Source organism: Diadema setosum, chromosome 13 (genome assembly GCF_964275005.1).
Source record: "Diadema setosum chromosome 13, eeDiaSeto1, whole genome shotgun sequence".
Lineage (NCBI taxonomy): Eukaryota > Metazoa > Echinodermata > Echinoidea > Diadematoida > Diadematidae > Diadema > Diadema setosum.
In genome coordinates, this window is record NC_092697.1 from 10,502,959 (window position 1) to 10,526,998 (window position 24,040).

The following is a 24,040-nucleotide window of genomic DNA, read 5'->3' on the forward strand; positions in this document are numbered from 1 at the left end:
AACTTTGTAATACCCGATGTACAATCATTTATGCTATAATAGAAGAATCTTGTCATTCCATGGAACATTGGTCATTAGCCTGTGCATTATATCCAACTTTGACCTCTCAGGACAATGAGAGGTCACTGAGGTCACATGTGTAGGCTTACCTGGATTGATGTTTGGCTTCATTGGTGTAATCGTAAATGCTTAATCATGTACAAATCACGCACTGATGTTTTGATCAAAGTATGTATGCATATTCCACAGAGCATTGGTTTATAGTAACAGGTCTCTGAAATGTGAGAGGTCAATTACTTCAGAAATAAGCTTAAGTTTCTTGAGTGATGGCAATGACCTCAAATACAACTGTTATGTTTGGGTTAGTTATGTAGACTAGCAAATATAGGCAAATATGGCCATTATCTCGACACTCGAGGAAAACAAGGCCCACGAGACTGATATACAGAGTGTTTAATCTATTCAGTGTAAGTCTCATAGATCTTTTCCCCCATTTGTCGGACTCATTATGGGACTGGTTTGCCTAAGTGTCAAGCTCATGGGCAATATTTGCATAGTTTCCAGCTGGTGGGCCTGTATTGGCCAGTGTAAAGCTGGTGGGTTGTTACAGTATGACTGCGATGAATGACTCATGGTCCTGGAGTATACAGTCCACAGCTGCGACATCATGGACCATCTTGAAAACTTCGACATACTGTGAGGCCCAACATGCATTCCACATGAAGCAATCCTGAGTATTGCAACTAGCTATTGCCATCCGAGACCTACCCAGGGAATAGATAAGCATTCATGGCAAACCATGGAGAAAGCGGATTGTGCAAAATATTTTGGAGTTCCAATAGGAGGCTCAGCTGGAATCAAATCGCCACAGCAGCTTAAAAAGGTTATACTTCAACCAAAGACTCTCTCCAGACGAAGATACGAGTATCATAAAGTTCAGGTGTTTTGCTACTCCATGCCGCTCAGGACTGTCCTGGAATATGCATGCATCATCTGGGATCCATTCACCCAGGTGAAACATCATGAAGTTTGGAATGATCCAGAGAAGATATGCACTCTTTAGCTGCAATAACCATCATATGCAAAACAAGCAGTGTTACAGCCACACTTGAAAAACAAAACAAAGCAAAACAAAACAAAACTACAATGGCAATCCCTGTAAGAAAGTACAGCTCAGGCAAATTCAGCGATGATGTTCTGCATCAAGAACCCCACAATATTCACTCCGCAGGAAGTTGTGGCTCTATTGCTGCATTCTTCAAAAAGGGCAAATGACCAAAAATGTCAGGCATCATTTGCAAGAACACAAAGTAGGCCTACTCCCAAAAAAGGTGGCGGCTACTCTCGGCCACTGTCTCTTGTATCTCTTTGAAACACTTCAGGAGAGAGATACTCAACATTCAGCTCTGTTATTAAAGATACATATGTCTCTCTTTTTGTTTTTGCATTTGTTTGTTGTTTTTTGCTTCATATAGCTCTTTGGATACCTTCTTTAACCAATTAAGAAAAGGCTCCATGGCAGAATATTACAAGATTACACAGTATAATGAAGAAGAAGTAGAAGAAGAAGAAGAAGAAGAAGAAGGAGGAGAATAGGAAACGAGATCTGCTGTCAATGATGCAGAGCCAATACCGATCAGTTCCATGGCAGATCTTAGTCGGCACTGCAAAGGTTTGGATGTCTCTCTCTCTGTTGACAAAGGATATTCTAAAGCTCCAAGTAAGTCCATGGGGTGGTTTACATTGTCTGGGCATAGAGGGTTGGGTTGGGTATATGAGGATATGATGCTTTGTTATAACAATTAGGTCTGAGATATCTATTCTTTATGTTTGTTTTGACCATCCCGCATGGATCTCCAACGAAAAGGAATGATAATGTGTTAGACCCAGCCGCCACCGTGTTTTTTCAATAGATTTTGATATTACAGTGTAGTTGAGAAAAAAGTAACCGCTCATTGTCCTAGATGGAAGTCAAAATTGAACTGTGTGTGGAATACTCTGCATACAATTTTGGACACACACACACACACACACACACACACAAAATGCATTTTTTTTAAATATAATTATTATTTCATAAGCAGCTGGCCATTACAAACCAATGAGACCAGACATCAATATTCTTACATTTTGATGCATATCTTTCAATATCCTCCAGGGGTCAGAGGATCATCGCTAATGTTCATGTGAAATGAGTACACGCCTTTTGAATTGCTCACTTTTATTGCTATAGAAATACACAATATGTGCATCATGTCAATCATTAAATATTGTATCAGTTTCATTTTCAATCTTGGATTATTTTTTCTATGTACAAATAAAATCGTGGCAAAGTAAACAACTTTCACATCAAAATATAAACGAGAATACTAAAAAAGAAATAGATGTAATAACGTGCAAGGCAAATACCAGGCCTACATCATCTTAAGGTACACAGGTGAAGGAAATCACCTTATTGATAAACAATTAACTTGACTGGGATAGCGACCACTGAACAATATTGTTTCTTAAAACTCTCTCTTCTTTTCAACAAGTGGAATAAAACACATGCACATACCGGGGCATCAGTTTGGAGGAGGGGTGGGGTGGTGGCAGGGATAGTTGACCCCCACCCCATTAAATTCTGAGATGTGGACTATGTTTTGTTGTTGTTAGTTTTTGTTGTTTTTTGCTTTTTGCTTTTTAGACGGAAAACTGCCCAAGTTTTTCACTTTAAGTGTGCATCGGATTGTTAAAATTTAATTCTGAAATGCAAAATCTCCCTTCTGTGAGAGGGGATATGTCCTTTCGATAGACTCCTTCCCCCTGCTTGGTTCCTTCCACAGATATAACATACTTTGGGGAATGATAATTTCCCTTATTCTATGAAAAATGTTTTTAAGAGATGTTTTTATTTGAATTCCAAAGATGAAAAGGCTTTCCTATATATGCACGATTGTTCATTATGGAGGGCACTCCGAGAGGCATTTGCCCCGCCTCCCGAGAAAATATGGGAGGGGGAATGGTGGGGACATAAAACTTTGCCTCCAAGTATTTCCTGAGATTGAGATTTTTTTTCTTCACTTTTTTGACAGAAAATGAATTGTCACTGAACATTTCAGCTATAGTATGCACCAGAGTAAAAGGCAGAATCTCCTTTGCATACCCCCTCCCCCACACTATCTTTCGTTATGTCCCCTTCCATATACGCTCAGTGCTTTATGTACTAGATCTTTAATTTCAGTTCCGACATATTAAAGAAAATCCCTCTTGTTGGAAGGGGTAGTGTATCTTTCAATTAACAATCCCTCCTCGGTTTCTATCCTTAGATTTGGTACACTCCTTTTACTGATGATTTCCCAAATATTCCATCATAAATGTGTATACTAGATTTTTTTTTTTTTTACATTTCTATTCTTACTGCAAAGGCTCCCTCGCATGGGAAGGATTGGGGGACAGCCCCTTTCATACCCTCCTCTCGCTGTATCAACCTCTCCTCCATGCATTGATTATGGCTACACATTTGGGTATGGACTTTTTTTTTCAAAATGGTAGTTCAACCAAGAGTGGCACGAGATCATTGAATTGCAAACAAAAGAATGCAAAAGCTCCATAATGTGGGAGGGGGATACCTCCACCCACATCCTTCTGTCGATTGGTCTTCCTCCATAGATGGCTGACTTACTACACCTTTTTGATACAATTTCGAGGTATTCCTTCAAAAGTGCCTGTGTGCCAGGTCGTTGAATCTCATTTCTCAAAATACAAGAGCTCTGTCGAATGGGAGTGGAATACCCTACCCTCGCCAACGCTGCGCTTGCTGGGTTCCCATCCATATAGACTTGGTACACCTTGGTGATCCATAATTTTCCAAATATTCCCCAAAACGTATGCATCAGATTCTTAAAAAAAAAAAAAAAAAAAAAAAAAAAAAACTTCGTCTTTGGGAGGAGGGTAGGTGAGATGCGCCCACACCCCATCAACTTCCGTATAAGTGATGACGCACACATTAAACAAGAGCTACACTGAATCACTGATTTCAGGTCTAAACCTGCAAAATCCAATCCCCCACCCACATCCTCCCCCTCCCCCTCCGCTTCATTCCTTTGCACCATGAACTAATATGCTTTTACATATTTTCCAAGTTCCCCCCCCCACGTGAAAACAGATCGACACCCCTTGCTCTGTGCACATACCCGACTTAGATAATTACCTAAAAAGTTCTGCGGAATGAGGAGCCACTTTTTTGGTAACAGAAATGCATGGTTTGTAAGCCCTACATTATAAACAATTATTAACTATTAACTATCGCAATATCAATATTAACATCCTCACATTTCATTCGAGGTATTTGACCTTGTGTGATTTTCATAGGTGAACGGTAATGGCTCGTTAATAAACAGGGCCTACGAGTGCTCTCTAAAACATCATCATGTTTACCATTGATGATGCCAAACTATTCTGATACTTTGAGGTCATTGACCTCTCGAGATCATCAGAGGTCAAAGGCAGAAACTCGTCTGTGTGCCTTGGAATATGAAGACGATGTCATTGTACACAGATATGCTTGTTTTGTACATCTTTACCATGTTTGACCTTTCACCAATGATGTCATACTTCAATATTCTGATATTCTGAGGTCATTGACCTCTCAAGGTCATTGACCTCTCAAGGTCATCAGAGGTCAAAGGTAGAAACCTGTCTGCTCTTTAGAATATGAAGACAATTTCATTGTAAGACAGATATGCTTGTTTTGTACATCTTAACAATGGTTACCATTAACCAATGACATCACAGATCAATATAATATTTTGAGGTCATTGACCTCCAAAGGTCATCAGAGGTCAAAGGTTAAAACCTGTCAATGCTCTGTGGAATCAGAAAATGGTTTCCCTGAAGTATAGATGCCTGTTTCGTGAATCATAACCACATACATCATTCACAAATGTCTAAAAAATCGATATTTTGATATTTAAAATTCATTGACCTCTGGAGGTCATCAGAGGTCAAAGATAAAAACCTGTCAGTGCTCTGTTGAATCTGGAAATGATTTCTCTGTGGTATAAATGCATGTTTAGTGCAACATAACCACATATATCATTTGCAAATGTCTAAAAACATCGATTTTCTGATATCTAAAGTACATTGACCTCTGGAGGTCATCAGAGGTCAAATCAGACTTACCTCCCGATCTTAAAATAAATCTTATGGTATGTACTAACACTGGTGAAAGTTTCATGCTTTAGTCAAATTTTGCACAATTCACGTGATTTTGAGGGCTTATCTGCTCTACTACTAATGGATATTGCAGCATACCTGTGCACAGAAATTGTTTATTTCTATGGAGTGAATTTTTATTTGACAGAAGTGGGTACTTTCTTTTGCTGTCCAGTATATATTTGGAAGATTACTTTTATTGGAATTATACATAAATTGTCCTAAATTAAACAAATGCGCCATACAGAGAGAAGACGTCGAACATTACTCAAAGCAAGCTGATTTTTAATTCAATTCTGGGGCCTCTTTCATAAAGATTGTGGACAAGTTGCGATCAACTGCAAATTGCGTTTCATAAACGACTTTGCGATTGATCGCAAGTAGCGCTCAATCTCCTGAAAGGTACGCTTGATTTTCTTTGAAATCAGGCGTGTCTTTATGAAAAACGACTTAAGCTCAATATTGAACTTACGCTTGATTCGAGTTACGCTCGATAAATCGAGTGTAAGATCAATCGCAACTCCTTAAGAAACAGGCCCCAGTTCTCACTTCATATTTTTGCTTGAGTATATTTTTGCAATCTTGCAAACAATGCTTCCTGCTCATCAATTCGTAAAGACATACTGACCCAAAAAAAAAAAGAAAGAAATATCAAATGATTAAGGATAGAACATTCTTTCAAAATGAGTATGATGCCCTTTCGTTCACGTCTGGTGTTTAAAACAAATTGCTTTTTTCTGAGTGTAATTTTGTTTTTTCACTCTGTAGATGAAGATGTGACCTAAAGCGCTGCCAAGAAACTTCAAGCTTGAAGAGCGCACTTCAAATAATATCATAATAATAATAATAATTGTAATTGTATCGTGTTGTGTAATATGGTATCGTATTGAATTGTATGGTATCATTATGATCCGCCGTGCATGCACGATACATTGACACTCATTTGACGCACTACCATCACCACAGACATGTGATAGAAACATTCAAAATTGTGAGTGCTTGTTTCAGCAAGTTTGTTCTAACACTCCATATCTAGTACTGGTATGAATTAATAATAACTTACATGTCATTGAGATTGAATATATTAATGAACATTTAAATCTCTGTCAACTTGTTTTATTGTATTCTTTTTTAGTTTTGAAGTGTAATTATTCTTTTTGGCGTTCCTTTATTGCAGGTGACACTTATCTTGATGTGTAACTTTATTAACATACAGTTGCAACAATGTAATGTAGTGTATGTAAGTGTAAATGTAAAATTAGTTATTACCTTCCCAGCCTCGATTATGTTGTTAATCATCACGACAATGTTCACTCTATATTGCCAGATCATGCGCCAGAAGTCTTGAATGCTAGCACTATTGGGGGCTGGAGAAACAAAAAGAGAGACAGAGTCGTAAGTCAGAGCATGGGACGTACGCTCAAAAAGCTTGCCTAAGTAGGTTCCATCATATTTCTTTAGCATTCATTCTCAAATTCCAAATTCAATAGATGGACCATATTAAAGACCGTCATAGTGATACATGTAATACAAATGCATTATTGACGTCTAGAGAATAGAGATACAATAATCTTCGTTCTATTTGAGTTGAACATCATTGATTGGTTTATATACTTTTACACAAACATAAGTGGTAGATATTCCACATTTTCTGAATTGAACCGATGCAAAATCATTGAATCGCTTATTAAGAATAATGAAATCTACATACACAATGAGCAACTGTCTCTATGTAGGCCTATACAGGAAAATAACGAGCTACATACAATGTGTTTTAAGTCTCCATGAAACCATGGATAAATTATTGATCGAATCAAGAAACTTCAGATTTATGGCTGACTATGCTGATATCAGATCACCACAAGTACTTTTGAATGTGTCATTTTAGATGGAGCCTTTATCTGCTGCGGGTGACGAATGACCGTTTCTTTTTCGAAAAATTATCTGAGAATGACTATGCTTTCACAATGATTACACCGAAAATCCCGGATAGTTTATCTCAAAAATACATGAGGCAGCAGCTTATTCATCCAACTTATTGTGTGTAGAAATTGAAAAAAGAATACTGTGTAACCTTGAGAGAAATGAACAACGATTGATAGAGGACCCTCCGAGAAGACATTTCTCCATAGACAAACTACACAGAGGCGTGACAGTGGTATCGCTAGAGTGATATCGCAGTGCGAAATTCTTGCCACTCTCGGCAAGATCTGCCGCTTGCCGTTTTCAACAAGTGGTCCTGACTGTTCTGATTTTTGCATATCTTTGGTTGACTTATCCAGTTCCTACGTCTATCAATCAAGGTGTCTCACGCTGCCCATACTAAAAGTAGGCATGCCCGCCAGCGAATAAACAAACACTCACACGCTCAAACATGTTATCAGAGTCAAGCACATTCACACCCTAAATTAAAGTCATAATTTATCATTTGCAGATGAAACAAAAACCCAGTAATAGTGCTTTAAAATAGTCCTAAAATGTGAGTTAGGGAAAGAAACAACCACAGTAAAAATTTGAATACGTATATTCAATATTAAGTATTGCTAAAAAACAAAATGTGAACAACTTTAATAAATAAAATGTTTCCAGACAAAACCGTCTATAGTTATGGTTTATTGAGAAAAATACTGATATCTCCTCATATTTTAGGCTTTAATGTGAAAATTTCTTGCGGTAGGATGTTTTGTGATACAACAGACCTACACATATGCATCAATGTGATATCTTGAACATTTTTAAAAAACACTGCTCCCAAAGGTAAACAGGACCTTTATTGAGTGCTTGAACCTGCTTACCTTGTGAGGCAATGAACATCTTTTCTCCTTTGTGGTTCTGATATGACAAATATAATTGACACAATATAATAAGTATTGAGATTGACTTTGTTACTTTTTGGAAAACATGTAGTCTTTTCTATGATCCAATAAACATTAACGCTATTTCTCTTTGACATTTTACCCTTTATCACGCGTCAGGTCAAGAAAAGCTGAAATGAAGGCTACAAAGGCATATTTGAGTCTGAAAACAAAATATTTCTACATTTCTGCAATAGACATGTGTATACTAATACAATTTGAACATTTTTTTTTTAATGAAACCTGCAGTATTTCTGGCATAACAAAATACTACACAAACGAATAAAAGTTGGCATTTTTGAAAATTGTATGGCATGACATGAGAATAATTATAATCAATCGTAGGATTAAAATGTTCATACCATTGCTCATGAATGGTAGTGATAATAATAACAATAATAATGATGATAATAATAATAATAATTACAATAATAATAATTATAATTATAATACTGATAATAATAACAATAAAAATCACTTGAATTTCCAATGTATTCTACTTTCCAGCAGTTTTGAAACCATTTTTCCAGGAAACCAGAATTTTCTTTCATACACTGATAAAATCTGGCTTCATGCTAAGTAGTCAATGTAAGATTGTTGCTGTCAACTATAAGTAGGGCCTAAATGCATTAATGACATATTTTATATATTACCACCAAAGCATCAGGCAGATACAAAAAGTTTCTCATAAGTATACGCCAACTTTCTTCTATTTCATTGTACAAATTTGCAGGAATCAAACATTCTAAACACAATAGGTCAGTTCAAAGCAACATAGCAATGTGTAGTCCATAAAAGTCTCCAAAGTTTCGAACTTCAGAGCATGACAGACAATGAAGCACTGAAAAAAAATGATTAAGAAAACCAGATGCTGATATTCAGAACAAATATAAAAACTCTTTATTCTTGGGGGCCACATCAGTCTACTTGCCGTTTTCCTGACTTTTATGATATCTATGGCCATATAAATATAGTAATTTAGTGATGTTTTCCTCAGTGACTGCTTTAAAGATGGATATTATGTTAGTACATTTTATGTTGTTTTTTTACAGGGAATCTTTTGTAGCTTTGAAATAAAAAGAAATGAGTCTTCTCTTTGCACGAAACTCGTGAAACAGGAAGCCAGCTATTACTTTTAAATCTCAAAACCTGATTTACCAACGCAAATGGCATTACCAGAACAATCAATCAATCAATCAATCTAAATGTGACGTGTACTGCATTATGATACCCCCCCCCCTAAAAAAATAAATAGAAAGGTTGATGTCACGTAAGAAAGTTCGTCTATCTTACACGTATGAAATTGGCGTTGTAATAATCTGAGTGAGGATCATCCTGCAGGGTTTCTAGGACGACCCGAGAGTGATCATCTGATGCAGTCACAGATAGAGTGGAAAGAAAAGAGGTAGAAACATAAATCTCTTCCTAAATCTTCACAAAACCCTCTATTTCCATTCCCATCATAATTTGATTTTTACTCACATCTATGTATATACCTTAAAAGTACAATTATGTTGTTATTATTCATGATCACATGTATTTTGTTGATTTACGGGGGGGGGGGGGTTGGAAATTATTTCAAATTTGTTGTGCTATTACATTGTATATAATTTTCCCTGTTTATGTTAGTGAAAATGAAAATAAAGTTGAATTGAATTGAAATACGTTTATTGATCTTTTGCTCTCTCAGCATCACTGCCGCCTGTATTACATGCGCAGACAGTGTTATCCATTTACACTCGGCAAAAAAGAAGAAGAAAGTAAACACTTATTCAAGTTCACAAGACTGCAATAGAATCGAATAAAATACAGTGCGTATAAAAAAAGGGTAGTCCAACTTTGGGGGGCTACTATTTTATACTTTCAGCTATGGAAAGCGCAATGTTGGCTGTGAGGAAAGAAGAATTCTTCCTCTTTCCAATGGTACCTAATAATGGTCACAAATGTTCCCATGTTTATTTGTTATTGTGGAGGAACGATGCATGTCTCATTGCATGGATGATATCTGTCAATGAATGTGGCCAAATAGGCCAGCCTGTACGAATGCAGGTTTGTGTTTAGGGTTTGTGCTTATAACCGGAGGGCCAAACCCCAAAAAGTCGCTTACTTAACGAGTGAGTTGCACTCTCTCTACAAACTAAGTAGACCATGCTTATTTTCAAGTTTTTATTGTAACAAACAACATTCCACTGGTCTACCTCAAAAAAATTGTTGCGAAAGCCTCCAAATCCAAGATGGTGTCCAAGATGGCCGCCATATTTACTGAATTTGGTATTTGCAAGATAGAATTTGATTGAAACATCAGACTTCAACAAATTTGATGTCATATGAAAGAGAATAAAATTATCTAAAAGTTGATACCATTTTTGTGGGTTATTGTGATAATTGGATTGAGATTTTAAGGAAAAAACACTCATTTTTTGATATTTTTCTGAAAAAAGGAAAATCATGAAAATGCTTGATTCAGCATAAATCAAAGAAAGACTGAAGGATTATCTTAAAACGTTTCAAAAATTTTGTTTGACATATAATTAATATTTGGAGAAAATTAGGGGTCAGTACCATCTTTGGTTCAGGAGTAATAGTGTCTCAAACTTGAAAACTCACTACGTAAAAATGGCCACTTTAGTTGTGACCAAGACCTTGTTGGTCGTGAAAAAAGCCTGCGCACGCCAAGACTACTACACGCACCACTGGCACTGGCGCTTGTAGCAGTGCCAGTGGTGCGTGTAGTAGTCTTGGCAAATGCAGACTTTTTCTTGACAAACAAGGGTTTGTGCCTGCAAACTAACTTTTCATACCAAGTGGTAGCTCAGGTGACGCTGATTGCTATTATTTCAAAGTAGATTGTTCTGAAGCAGATGAGATGAAGCAAAAAATATCTTTCAAATAGAGGTAGAAGCTTGAAACACTAACCTTGCTATAGAAAGTTTAAAACAAAATTTGGATCAATCACTCAAAAATTCAAGATTGCAGGCCATCAGAGCTGACATAGTGTATTGCGCCAAAGTAAATGTATCATTTTGATTTTGATACAATTTTGTTTGTTTTGCTGTCTATTTATATGGTTTTTATATATTCTGAACATTTTAATGGTATTTCTAACCATCTTAGGTTTTTATGGAGACATTTTTCAGAATGCACCATGAATATTTCTCTAAAAAGTATTAGAAAAAATAAAATTAAAAATGTTTATGAAAACCATGCAGAAATTAACATTTTTCCCATAATATAATCAATATTTGGAGAAAATTAGGGGTCAGTATTGTATTTGGTTCAGGAGTTATAATGTCTCAAACTTGAAATCCAATTTTACATAATATATATTTGCACGCATCTGTTCCCAAAGACGTCACAGAGGGTCAAATCCAAGATCGTGCTTACTTTTCGAGTTCCACTCTCTCTATAAACAAGACCATACATAATATTAAGTATACTAAGCAATGTTCCGTAAGTACACCTCAGTAGATTTGTTGCAAAAACCTCCAAAGTACAGATGCGGTCCAATAGGGCCGCCATTTTTATTGAATTTCATATTTCAAACACAAAATTTGATAGAGACATTGGATTGCAACAAATTTGATGTCATATGAAGGAGAGCAAAACTTCATAAAAGTTGATACCACTTTAGCTGTGTATTGTGATAAATTGGGAGGGGGGTTGTTTGCTTCTCTCTTTTTTTTTGGGGGGGGGAGGGAATACATATTTTTAAATTGTTTTGAAAAAGGGAAGAAATATAAAAATGCATGATTTAATATTTATCAAAGAAGAACTGAAAAATTGTTTTGAAACCTGCGATTGAGGTTGAGATTTACTGAGATTGAGGCATAATTCATATTTCTGGAATTATAGGCAATATCATACACTGTTGACAAGTTAACATCTAAAACTTGAAAAAATTATATTTATGCATTATAAATTTTGCATACGTGTTTACATGGTCACATGCAATATTGTTATGATTTAGTGACTTGCAAGTACCTGCAAACTAACTTTTCATGCCAAGTGGTATATAGGTGTCGCTATACTGTAGCATTTCATCATAGTAGATTGTTCTGAGGCAGATAAGATTGAACAGAAAGTATTTTCCAAAAAGAGATAGGAGCTTGGAATTTGGCACAAATTTTGCCAATGTGTGATATTTAGCGATAAAAATAGTATCCACACAAAATTCAAGATGGCGGTAATTAATCAAGGTTGTCGTTCAAGACATTATTTACCATTAGTGCACGTAAAACAAAAACCCAGCTTTAATTATAATGCCTCAAACTAGTTCTAAACTGTGACTTAGGGATAGAACAACTAATGTACAAACTTAAATCAGTATAATTAATGCTAAATACTGTTAGATATACTAAAAAGATCTGATAAAAATGTTTTTTATATACTAAATTATTAACAGTTATCATGGTTATGGTTTCTTGAAAAGAAATGGTGTTATCTCCGTATGGTTTAGGCTTTATTATGTTTTTTTTTTTTTACATGGTAGAATGTTTTGTGATACAACTAACCTGCACATATAAATCGAATGTGATATTTCTCCCAATGGTAAACAATACCTTTAGTGTGTTGCGTGAAAGTTAAATCTCAACTTATACACTGTAACTTATAATTTGATATATTTTTAAATCTTCTTATATTGCTGTCTATTACATGTTTCTATACATCCGAACGATATTGTACTAGTGTAAACCATATTGAGGGTCTTTTTTTTGGGGGGGGGGGGGGGGTGGAGCTCATTCCAGTGTTTGGGTAAGGCCCAATTTTGATAAAAAAAGAAATGCTTCTGTATCAAAGATATGCTTTTTTACTAGTATGTTACTCTGCTGTTGTAGAAACGTGAATGATGATGGTATATGTGTAATAATGTCTGATCCGCAGATGTCCTTGAAAGCCCTTCTGATCCGAACCCCGCCCCCCCCCCCAAAAAAAAAAAAACACCGACATGGCGGCAATTTCTCAACTTTGCTCTTAAATGTGTTACTTTTTCAGTATATTGTTCGAATAAAATTGTCCAAATTTATTATTCGTGCTGTATATTCACATTTACAAATAAGCATGCTGAAACTGTATTTACTGTTATCAGATTTTCTTACATTGTTTTTAGGCTGATTTCATGTGGGTTATAGTGTCACAATTGATCTGAACTTATGCCATTGGTATGTCTAGATGCTTTCCCATATTAGATATGGATCTCTCGAGAGTGAAAATGTTCATTTTCATTCATTTTAGAGTGACCTCGTGGATCACTCGAAGAGTGACGAGTGATCCCTAAGGCAGGGCTCGACACTAACGGTGGTCCGGTGGCCCAGGGCCACCAAAAACGCACGTCGGGCCACCAAAATGTCAGAAATGAAGAATTTGGTGGCCTGATCGGGCCAACGAAAAAGGTCGGGTATTTGCCTTTGGGCCACCAGAAATAAAAGTTAGTGTGGGGCCCTGCCTAAGGTCACTCTAAAATGAGTGAAAATGAACATTTTCACTCAAAAGTCACTCCAATTTCACTCTAAATTCACCGTTTTCTGTTATTCACTCCTCACATCAAAAGTAAAAATTTCCACTCGATTTGTTTTTTCTTTTTCGGAGAGTAGAATATCACTGGTTTTAAAAATATGTCCATAAAAACCTAAGACGGTTTAAGATAGCGCAACAGACAAAATTGTATCAAAATCGAAATAATACATTCAATTTGGCGCAATACACTATGTCAACTTTGATGGCTGTCATCTTGATTTTTTTTTTTTTTTTTTGAGCGGTTGATCTAGATTCTGTCTTAAACTATCTACAACAAGATTGGTGCCAAGTTTCAAGCTATTACCTCTATTTGATTTTTTTTTTTTTTTGGCTTCATCTCATCTGCTTCAGAACAATCTACTTTGAAATAATAGCGATCAGTATCACCTGAGCTACCACTTGGTATGAAAAGTTAGTTTGCAGGCACAAACCCTTGTTTGTCAAAGAAAAAGTCTGCATTTGCCAAGACTACTACACGCACCACTGGCACTGCTACAAGCGCCAGTGCCAGTGGTGCGTGTAGTAGTCTTAGCGTGCGCAGGCTTTTTTCACGACCAACAAGGTCTTGGTGTTTTTTCCTTAAAATCTCAATCCAGTTATTACAATAGCCCACAAAAATGGTATCAACTTGTAGATAATTTTATTCTCTTTCATATGACATCACATTTGTTGAAATCTAATGCTTCTATCGAATTCTATCATTTAAATAACAAATTCAGTAAATATGGCGGCCATCTTGGACGCCATCTTGGATTTGGAGGCTTTCGCAACAAATTTTTTGAGGTAGACCAGTGGAATGTTGTTTGTTACAATGAAAACTTGAAAATAAGCATGGTCTACTTAGTTTGTAGAGAGAGTGCAACTCAACCTCTGTTTTTAGCTTTTGGCCCCCCGGTTATTAGTGCTTCTAACATTTTCATGGTCCATAACTTTTAACATGGCCACCTGTCCGATAACTTGGTCACTCCACCAGAAGCGAACCCACACAGTACATTTTTCTCTGTGCATATTCAACACATTAAAGCTCGCAGCGACAAACCATGTCTTGAATGTGAAGAGAGCAAATGGTTAATGGTTTGGCCTTTATGGGAGGAACCAGGTTAAGTTATCGACAACGTGGCCATGTTGAAGGTTATGAACCATAAAAGGTTAGAAAAAACCTGAAACACGAACCTGCAGTCAAGCATCGCTAGCCTGATGATTGATCACTTTCATTGACAGATCTCATCGATGCAGTGAGAGATGCATTGTTCCTTTACAATAACATACAAACTTGGAAAAGTGCAATATGGCATTGTTGTCTTTAAAGTTCATGTGCTCAGTCATGTATAACATTTGTCAACATAATGAGATACCAATGGAAAGAGAAAGAGTTCTTCTTTCCTCTCAACTAACATTGCGTTCTCCATCGTTGACAATTGTAAAATAGTAGCCCTCCAAAGCTGAATTACCTTTCTTTTTTCTTTTTTTTGATACGCACTGTATGTGTCGAATATAAGTACAGTTTATTCTCTTTCATGTGCGTATAGGGTAATGCAAAGTTAAATTCTAAGCGCGAATAATCACACACGAATTTATCTTCGAAGGTGCAAAACTTGAAATTGCAACAAAAAAAATGACAATAATGTTCTGATGAGTAAATGCCCTACCTCAAACAATGGAAACAAAATATCATTTTTCACAATGGCTTTGTCTTTGAATGAGAAACAGAATCAGGTGAATTAAATCGTGCAATTGAATGTTCATTCTGTCTCTGTTTCCCAAAAAGGGATGGAGGAGCGATAGTTTTGAGCTCCTACTGAGCCCAAATCTGAAATGGATCTAAGTAGTTTGCATGAAATATGTGCAAAATGACTGAATTTCACTGAATTTGACTTTCAGAGAGCAATTTTTCATTTTCTCTTTCTCTTTTGCACATTGGAACATGCACTTGTATGACTTTGTTCACTGATGTACATTTGTGTCCTGTATTCACCGAAACAGTTGAAAGATAAATCAAACTACCTTTAATGTGATATATGACTTATTAAAGTTATTGCTTATCAAAATCTAGTATTGAAGAAAAAAAGAATTGTAAGCTTTTAACAAATAAACTTCTTTTCCTTTGTAACTATTTTCTGTGTCTCTTGGTCTAAATTCATTTCTACCACTAACTACTCTCCACCAGAGCCCTAAAAGGAAAAAAACTGCATGATTTTAATTAATAACCCTGAATTCTAGTTTTAAAAAAAGATTTATGGCTCACTCACAGGCCAAAATGTTCTTGAAGCGATTTTTGGTCTTATTCTCAGGCTTTGACGAAACAGTCTGTTGAATCGGCTCATCCACAGGCAGCAGCTGAAATCATGATGTCATTTCCAATAAGTATACCTCATAAACAGAAGGACACGTCGATTATAAACTCTGTTCAAGTTACAGTATATATATTTGTGACAACAATGAAGCTTGAGGAAGGCTATTTGTAGATTACAAAATGCTACACAGTTTGAGAAAAGACAAGGAATGTCCCAAGATGAATTGATTAACACGGGTTTAGCTAGAACCTGTTAAAGAAAATTAACACTTTTGGGTGTTGGCAATTAATAGTCAATATATATGTATATGTATATATATATATGAAGAGTTTGTTTGCAAAAACCGATAAGTCCATATTTGCCAAATGGAGATATTTGCGATTAAAGGTCAAGAAAAATAAAAAGAATAATAAGAATTTTTTTGCTTCTTTTGACCATAACTTCAAAAATATACCTTGATATGTAGTGACCAATGTATCATTTAAAAGGTATTATTTTGTACATTATGACAGGAATCGTACTTCAAAATCTTCAAAAATGGACTTATCGGTTTTTGCAAACAAACCCTTCATATGTATATATATATATATATATATATATATATATATATGTGTGTAAGTACTGTTTTACTCTGTTAACTCACTTTGTTCGTTTGTTTTTTTTATACGATTCTTATCACTGAAGAAAGAATGATGTATGTTATGTTATTTTTTTTTGCTGTCGAGAAACGGAATAAATTTGAATTTCAATTTTGATTTAAATTTGAATATATATATATATATATATATATATATATATATTCTATATGAACATTGACTTGTGTGTTTTTTTTTTCTGTGGAAATCAATATGGGTATCCGTATAGCCTTAAATAAATTCAGCGTGAATAAGGTCATCATTTTCTTTATTGAGGTCTTATTGTCTTCCGGTAAATGCTGCGTAGTATGCATTCAATACAATTGTGCATTATTTCCAACCAACAATCTAAAAAGTAGTAATAATACAAAGTATTCATTTAATTAATCATTTTTTAATATCGTTAACAGCTTGTAAGCTTGATTGTTTATTTTTTAAGAAAAAATGGTATTTAACCTCTAACTTAAAGAATAGCCTTGCGATTGAGACCCCCCCCCCCCCACACACACACACACACTTTATAAGCAACTCATTAGAGATTTGGTACATGTAATTATTATAATGTAAAATTTCGCGAAACAAAGGCCTACTTTGTGAGAGCACTAGATAGTTCTTTAAGCGGGACTATTATCTACTTAAAATCTAACTGTAAATCTTGTGGAAATTGACCTTGATAGGCCAAATTAGAGAATTTCGATTCCCTGACATGCGTGACTTTTTAATCGTCTTTTCACTTTTATGAAAATGAAATACTTTGTTATAGGCCTGTACATTATTTTGTAAAGTTGTTTGCATGTGAAACTATCCTGAATTCGATTTACATCTTCTAGTTACTACATTCATGACCTGGCCTACGCAAACACGGTAGGCCTATGGGGTGTTCCTGCATTCGTCAGGTGCAAAACTAGGAAAGGAAATACTTAGAGAAAATATCTCAAGATCAAACATACCCGAAAATCGAACAAAAAGCCATCTTTCTGCATCGCTTTTTTACGCCGTACATACTCCTCTAGGCTTTCTGCAGCGATAGGTCCTGCAAGAAATATAAGTATTTCCATACGCGATATTTTAGCAGAGTGCAGTAGTTAGAATGATCATCGGACATGTGATGGGGGGCATGGAGTATTTTATCTAACTCGATGAGATGGGGCATCATGCTGTTTTCGTATAAGGGAGAGTTTGATAGAATTTAAATGTTGAATTACATTGTTTGTTTTTCCTTGAAATTGTACCAAAAGCAAAAATGGATACTGGAAAAAGAATTTGATTTGATTTGATTTGATTTGATTTGATTTGATTTGAATTGAATTGGATTACATTGAGGTGGGGCCTTACGTGTTTGGCAACTCAATCCCTTTCACAAGCTGACCTTGTCTTATGCCCTCCCAAAGTTCAGCGAAAAAAGATTGTGTACTATGAGAGAATGTCTTAGAATAACAATGAATCATACTGGTGCAATCGGGTAAAGATAATACTCTAGCCTAATGAACAGAGAGTATATACGGCATTCTTATTAAGACTGCATGCTTATAGATTTAGCTCATTAAATTACGTGGCATTACCGATACACATACATTCTCATCAGTAGAGGATGATCGTAAGGTTTCAATCATAACTGTTGGCAAAAACATCATGAGTAAAAAGCTATGACTTTCGACTGTGTGTGCTTGAGCGGCAATAGTTCAATTGTTTGGAAAATACCGCACTGATTGCCCGGACTGCAACGGATTGTTTGGGACATTGGTAAAAAGGGAAGTGATATGTAAACTCGCGTGTACTCACACACACACACACACACACACACACATACATACATACGTCTATATGGTTATGAGTGTGTAAACCCGTGGAAAAAGACTTGCATAGCTGTTAAGCCATTAAGTTAAGCTGGAAAATCCAGTCTGATACATGGGGCATTCAACAATATCACAGAGATATTGCCAATTCGGATGTGCAATATCACACTTTACAGCCTTCCATGAATTATACCCCTCCCTTCATATTTCTATTCTCCTGTAAAGGTAACCGCTGAGGGAGTGCTTTGTCTGGAGGGCAAAATAACTTCCAAGGGACTGCCACGTATTATATTACTGCAATAGACAAGATATTTACTAATTCAGATACCACGATCTACATGAGAACACGCAATTTCAGTCTAACTCCGTACGCAGCTAGTCATAGTCTGTATATAATATATTCATATGTAATCTGACATGACATCACTCCTCGCAATAACAAATGATATCCATCCTCGCTGCATTAGTCACGTGATTACATTGTAACCAATCACCGATCAGTATTTACAGTGGACTTTTTGATAAAAACGCAGTACTGTCAATCAAGATCGGTTTACCTAATTTGTTACCCACCTGATCTGCTGGCATGCGGTGGACTGTTGGTAGTTGATTCACTCCCCACATTATAAGCACAACCTCTTTGAAACCTGTATTTTTTTCTCTTCCTGTTTCAAGTGGAATAGATAAAAAGAAAAAAAAAAACCTACCGAACATGACCAAGTATATCACGTATCTTTATAGTCATAGTCTGATAAATAGAAGAAACTTCGGCTTCATTATGTTATGTTGTTATGTCAGCACATTCTTATGTAGCGCCTACAGTTCATGCAATTGCAACATAATTTCCACGATGATGCAAAGTGATCTTGAATCGATCTTTATGCAACCATATTCATGCACATATATGCCAGCTATTCAGGGTTTTATTGATACTTTGGCCTAGTTGGGGTTACAACCAAAATCAATATAAGAGTTCTGGATATGTGATGCGTTAGCATTAGAATGTTGCACCATACTGTTTGACATTAGGGCCTTCACGTATGTTTTAAAGGGGATGGCTAGTAACCGATCAGTGGGAATCAGTGGGAATGCTGAGGGATGATTGTTCCAATCCTTGTAGGATTCATTTAAGAGTACATTATATATCTACTGTTGTGTGAAAATTATTTGCTTCAGAACGGTCTCATATTCAAGTAATGTGCAGATTAATGCCCCGTCACTGACCAGGCACGCTAACCTGGAAACATTAAACTGCACATTACTTGAATATGAGACTATTTTGAAGCAAATAATTTTCACACAATAGATATATAATGTACTCTAAAATGAATCCCACAATGACTGGAACAATCATCCCCCAGCATTCTCACTGATTCCCACTGAACAGTTACTAGCCATCCCCTTTAAGTTCAGTATTGGCTGTATGATTATGCAAAGCTCAAGTGTAGTTTCGGTCATACCAAACCAAAAGAAGAAGGAGAGCTTTTTAGGTGCCTTTCATAAAACTGTTGAGGTATACTATGCTAGGCAGAACTGGATGAAGTATGATAATGCAAAGCTCCAGTATGGTACAAAAAACACTTAAGACCTACTAAAAAAAAAAATATTGAACTATTATTATATAGAAATAAATATAGTATCCTTTGACATGTCCGACACTGTCAGGATGTGTTTGTGTTATCGTAATAACATCGGGAATATGAATCTCCCACCAACATTTTTAAAACCAGAAATATTCGCCCTGCACCATGAAACACTTTATCAAAATTACATCTTTTTTTACACAATGGTTGCATTTATATTGGTAGCAGCTCCATCATAATCAGTCAATCATTAACACGCTATGTGTTTCCAGTGACAATTAAAAGCATTAATATTTTTGTCGTTAGGTCTGTATTATACGAAGAAATGGGCTCAAGAAATTAAGATGGCAAAATATAATTCAATTGTTTATTCCTTACCGTGCAATGCTGAATGCGAGAGAAACGATTATAAGGACAGTTGTGGCAATAAGGCTCCCTGTAATCACAGCCACGACTGATGTACCAAAAGCAGGATCTGAAGGGGGAAATTCTTGAAAAGAAGAAAATTTATGTCAGTTACTCGGGATCAGCCACAAGCTTTCCAGCACACATCAATAGGAAATGTGTTACAATTTTACTATGTTAACCTTTCTTATTTCAGATTGTAATTAAAAAAAAAATAAAGGGAGCTAACTCTATTAGACAACGTTAATGTACCACCTGGGAGAGCATAGTTTGTACAATAGGACCGTCAAAGAAATTCCTCATGCTAAACGTTCAAGGTGTAAAATAGAATAACTGTTTTCACTATATACTCTGCTGAAACTTCTTAGTTTCAAACACGTCCAGCAATTACCGTTATTATTTGAAGGCCACGCAAGCAAAGGGGTTTAAAGGGCATAATAGATGGACAATGAAACTTACATTGTTCTTAACAAATATTCTTAATGTATCCTCAAAACGTAGACAAATCAGGTCAATGGACCTTACACTGTATGTTGTGAGGGGTGGCTTTTTTTTATAGATATAACTTAAACTTGGCTTTAAAGTAGACCTGGATCAACGTGACGCAGATTGTTTTTTTTTTTTTTTTTCTGGAATCTAACTTTCATCATACCCCTAATGCAGAAGTAGCCGTCCTACTATGGTACATCATACCCTCGATAGAGAAATACATAAGATGAGAAATAAAAATTACACCCTCACCCTGTTCTGGGGTGAAGGCAACCACACTTTGACCCCTTGGACTCTCTGAATCCTGGTTCCGTGCCACCACATTGATAGTGTACTGTGAGGATGACTTGAGGCCGGTGAGGGTGTGATTGGGTGGAGACTCAAAGGGAACATCATAAATCTCAAATATATCGGCCGACTTCATACCAGCGATGGCATAGTAAATCCTTATTCCGGTGAACCCACTTCGACAGTTGGATCCATTTATTGGATTCTACACAAAGGTCCAGTTTTTACAAGAAAATAGCAAATTAAAACTTCTCTTTCCTTGTATGCTGTGTTGATTTCACGGTGATATACATACACTCAAAAATGAAATGTTAAATCAAACATTTCAAATGTTGTCACTCCTCGAACTTTGTGTAAGTGTTAAATCTAACGTTCAAATAGACCTTGCAATAAGCATCTTAAATATAGCTATAATGGGAGAACCATTCTCGACTAGCACTTGTGCTAACTTTAGGTTCCCCCTTTCACAACATTATCTTCTTTTTTCTACTTTTTTTTTGTTCAGAACCTTTGTCTATGCATATATGTCTATATTACATACTTATTCATTCTCTTTGCCTTTTCAGTGACAAATATATAACTATGAAACTAAATCAATTATACCACATGTATTCTTATGTAAGATAAATATAAGTATGTAAAATATATGCATGCATAGCTGTACGGACCTTGTATATCATTTTCTCATAAAAGATTTTCATGTTATTGTATCTTACCCTATGTAATTTCATGTTATCATGTTATCATATTCACATGTATGCTGTAAATAAACTCAACTCAACTCAAAAAATTGTGGATTTACCTCATTCTTTTGAATGTATAGACCCTAAAAACGAAAAGGTAAATCTAACACTTTGGTTTTGAATTTTTCATTTACGAAAGGTTCGACGTAAAAGATGTCAAATATTCAGTCTTAGTTGTATATGACATAATGATATGACAATTCATTATACCTTTTACTTGTTCTTGCTTACTTAATGATCTACCCATTCTTTATATAAACCCTTGTTTTTTATAATTCTATGCTTGGTCGTAGTTTAGAATTTTAAAAGAATTTAAATATATCTAAGGATACCACAAAAAGTTCCATGTAGTGCACTGAATATGGAAATGAAAAGTATACGTGCTTGTAAAGTGAAAGTGTGTAGGTATTAGTGTCTTAATGGATGGGTGACTATAGTTACTGCAAAAACCTTTTAAAGTTGTGCATGTCTTTATTGTGGTATTGTGACGTTTACAAAACTCACACTTTAAAATTTGTAGATAATTTGTCCCAGTATATTTCCTAAAACAGCCAGCCCTCACATATAGCAGCGTTGAGAAAACTAGCTCTGACGTTTGATAAACTTGTTTGAATACAGTCACACATTAGAATGCTTGGGAATGCGAACAGAAAAGGTCCATTCAAATACCTCAGTTAGGTATACGAAAGTAGATCTCAATAAAACATTTCAAAATTGCTATATTTGGACGGGATATATGTAGGATATGAAACTCCATTTTATTAACGTCATTTTCTAAACAAAGCAGTTATACTTGACTGTCTAATGACATTCTAATATCTGTGATTTTACCAGGTTGACATGGTACAAAGAGTCATGTATCTAAACATCCAAATATGTTCTCACCTGCCATGTGACTTTTATCTGTCCTGCCCTACTTCCATTCGTAGCTTCCACTGAAGAAGGCCCTTTTGATGGAGCTGGGGAAAAAATATAATATATAAGACACTTTGTTTTTGATGAAGGCAGGGAAAGAAGGTTAACAGATTATCAGATTATGTTTCTGTAATGTCATCCCACATATGCTTTTACAAAACCATGACAACACAAGGATATCCCGCTAAATCTTGCCGTGTATTCTTATAATTAACTTCTTTGTTGTTGTTGTTGTGGTTGTTGCTGTTGTAGGAATGGAAATGTAGGCCCTTCAATACATTCTGCACCGGTGAAAAAAGTAGCATTCTTTATTTTGTTTTATTTTTTGGGGTTGTGCTAGCCTTTTGCTTGAATATGTACGCATGTATAAATAGTCAATTGCTTGTAAGCAGAAGCTTTTGCTAATACTGCCCTACACGAGACATCTCAACGCAATGACTCAAGGAGCTTGCTCGGAGGGCCATTGCGTGAAGTTTAGATCAGAATATGTCTGTTTTAAACACCGAATAATATCAATTGAAAACTATCTTGGTCGATCACGATCCTACAAGCCAATTAACATATTAGGCGCTGTCATTTCAATTGTGATTGCATTAAAGGACTATAGTTACCTCTTGCGCCATGGAAGTCAAGCGTTTACATTACACGTACATAAGCCCTGCCGAAATACCAAATGAGGGTTAATGTCACATTGAAAATGCATTTCCAGGTTGTTTCATGTAGGTCACCCATCGGTCATTCAACTAGACAAACTTGTTTACGTGTAGGGTCAACGAGACAAAGAGTGTGAGTGAGTGAGCGAGAGAGAAAGCGAGAGTGAGAGAGAGAAAGTGCTAGGACAGGTGTAAATGTTTTACAAGTCGCGCCATCGATGACCGAGAGGAGTTCATTTATTTTTGCATGTCAATTAATGTAGAAAGAAAAGACAGGAAATAGCTCTAAGTCCGGGAGAGTGCTGTATAGGTGTTTTCGTTCAAGTCCTTTTAGTTGTATCAAATATTCCAAATGCCTCGAAAAGGAGTGCCGTAGTCGAGTAGCAATTTAACAGTAGAGTTGAATCCTTTCGTGGCAGACACCATTTTGATTTCACCGAGAGAACATTGAGTTAGCTCCGTGATGGCAGGAAACCAACCTGCCACACCCAGGCGCCAGTTGGCAAGATAATTTTGTGTCTAAGCCGAATTTCGTTTGCGGCCAGGAGCCGTCCGTCCACCTTACCGTCAGCCTGTATACTGGCTGATTAGAGTTCAGATTTTGTTTGCTGCCAGAAGGCGTATTCCAACAGCCTTTGCAGCCTTCCAGTAGACAAGAAGAAGAGGCGTTTTGG

At 36.1% G+C, this 24,040-nt stretch overlaps 1 protein-coding gene across 1 annotated transcript in view; it reads right to left on the reverse strand.

The window, feature by feature from the left end:
- LOC140237171 (uncharacterized) overlaps positions 1-24,040 on the reverse strand; it is a 95,357-nt gene that overhangs the window by 22,886 nt on the left and 48,431 nt on the right. The window contains exons 11-17 of the mRNA XM_072317113.1: positions 22,684-22,757; positions 21,020-21,260; positions 17,445-17,527; positions 15,815-15,902; positions 9,345-9,421; positions 7,992-8,028; positions 6,466-6,563 (exon numbers count right to left, since the gene is read on the reverse strand). Coding sequence (XP_072173214.1) covers positions 6,466-6,563; positions 7,992-8,028; positions 9,345-9,421; positions 15,815-15,902; positions 17,445-17,527; positions 21,020-21,260; positions 22,684-22,757 — 698 coding nt within the window. The remainder of the gene's footprint in view (positions 1-6,465; positions 6,564-7,991; positions 8,029-9,344; positions 9,422-15,814; positions 15,903-17,444; positions 17,528-21,019; positions 21,261-22,683; positions 22,758-24,040) is intronic.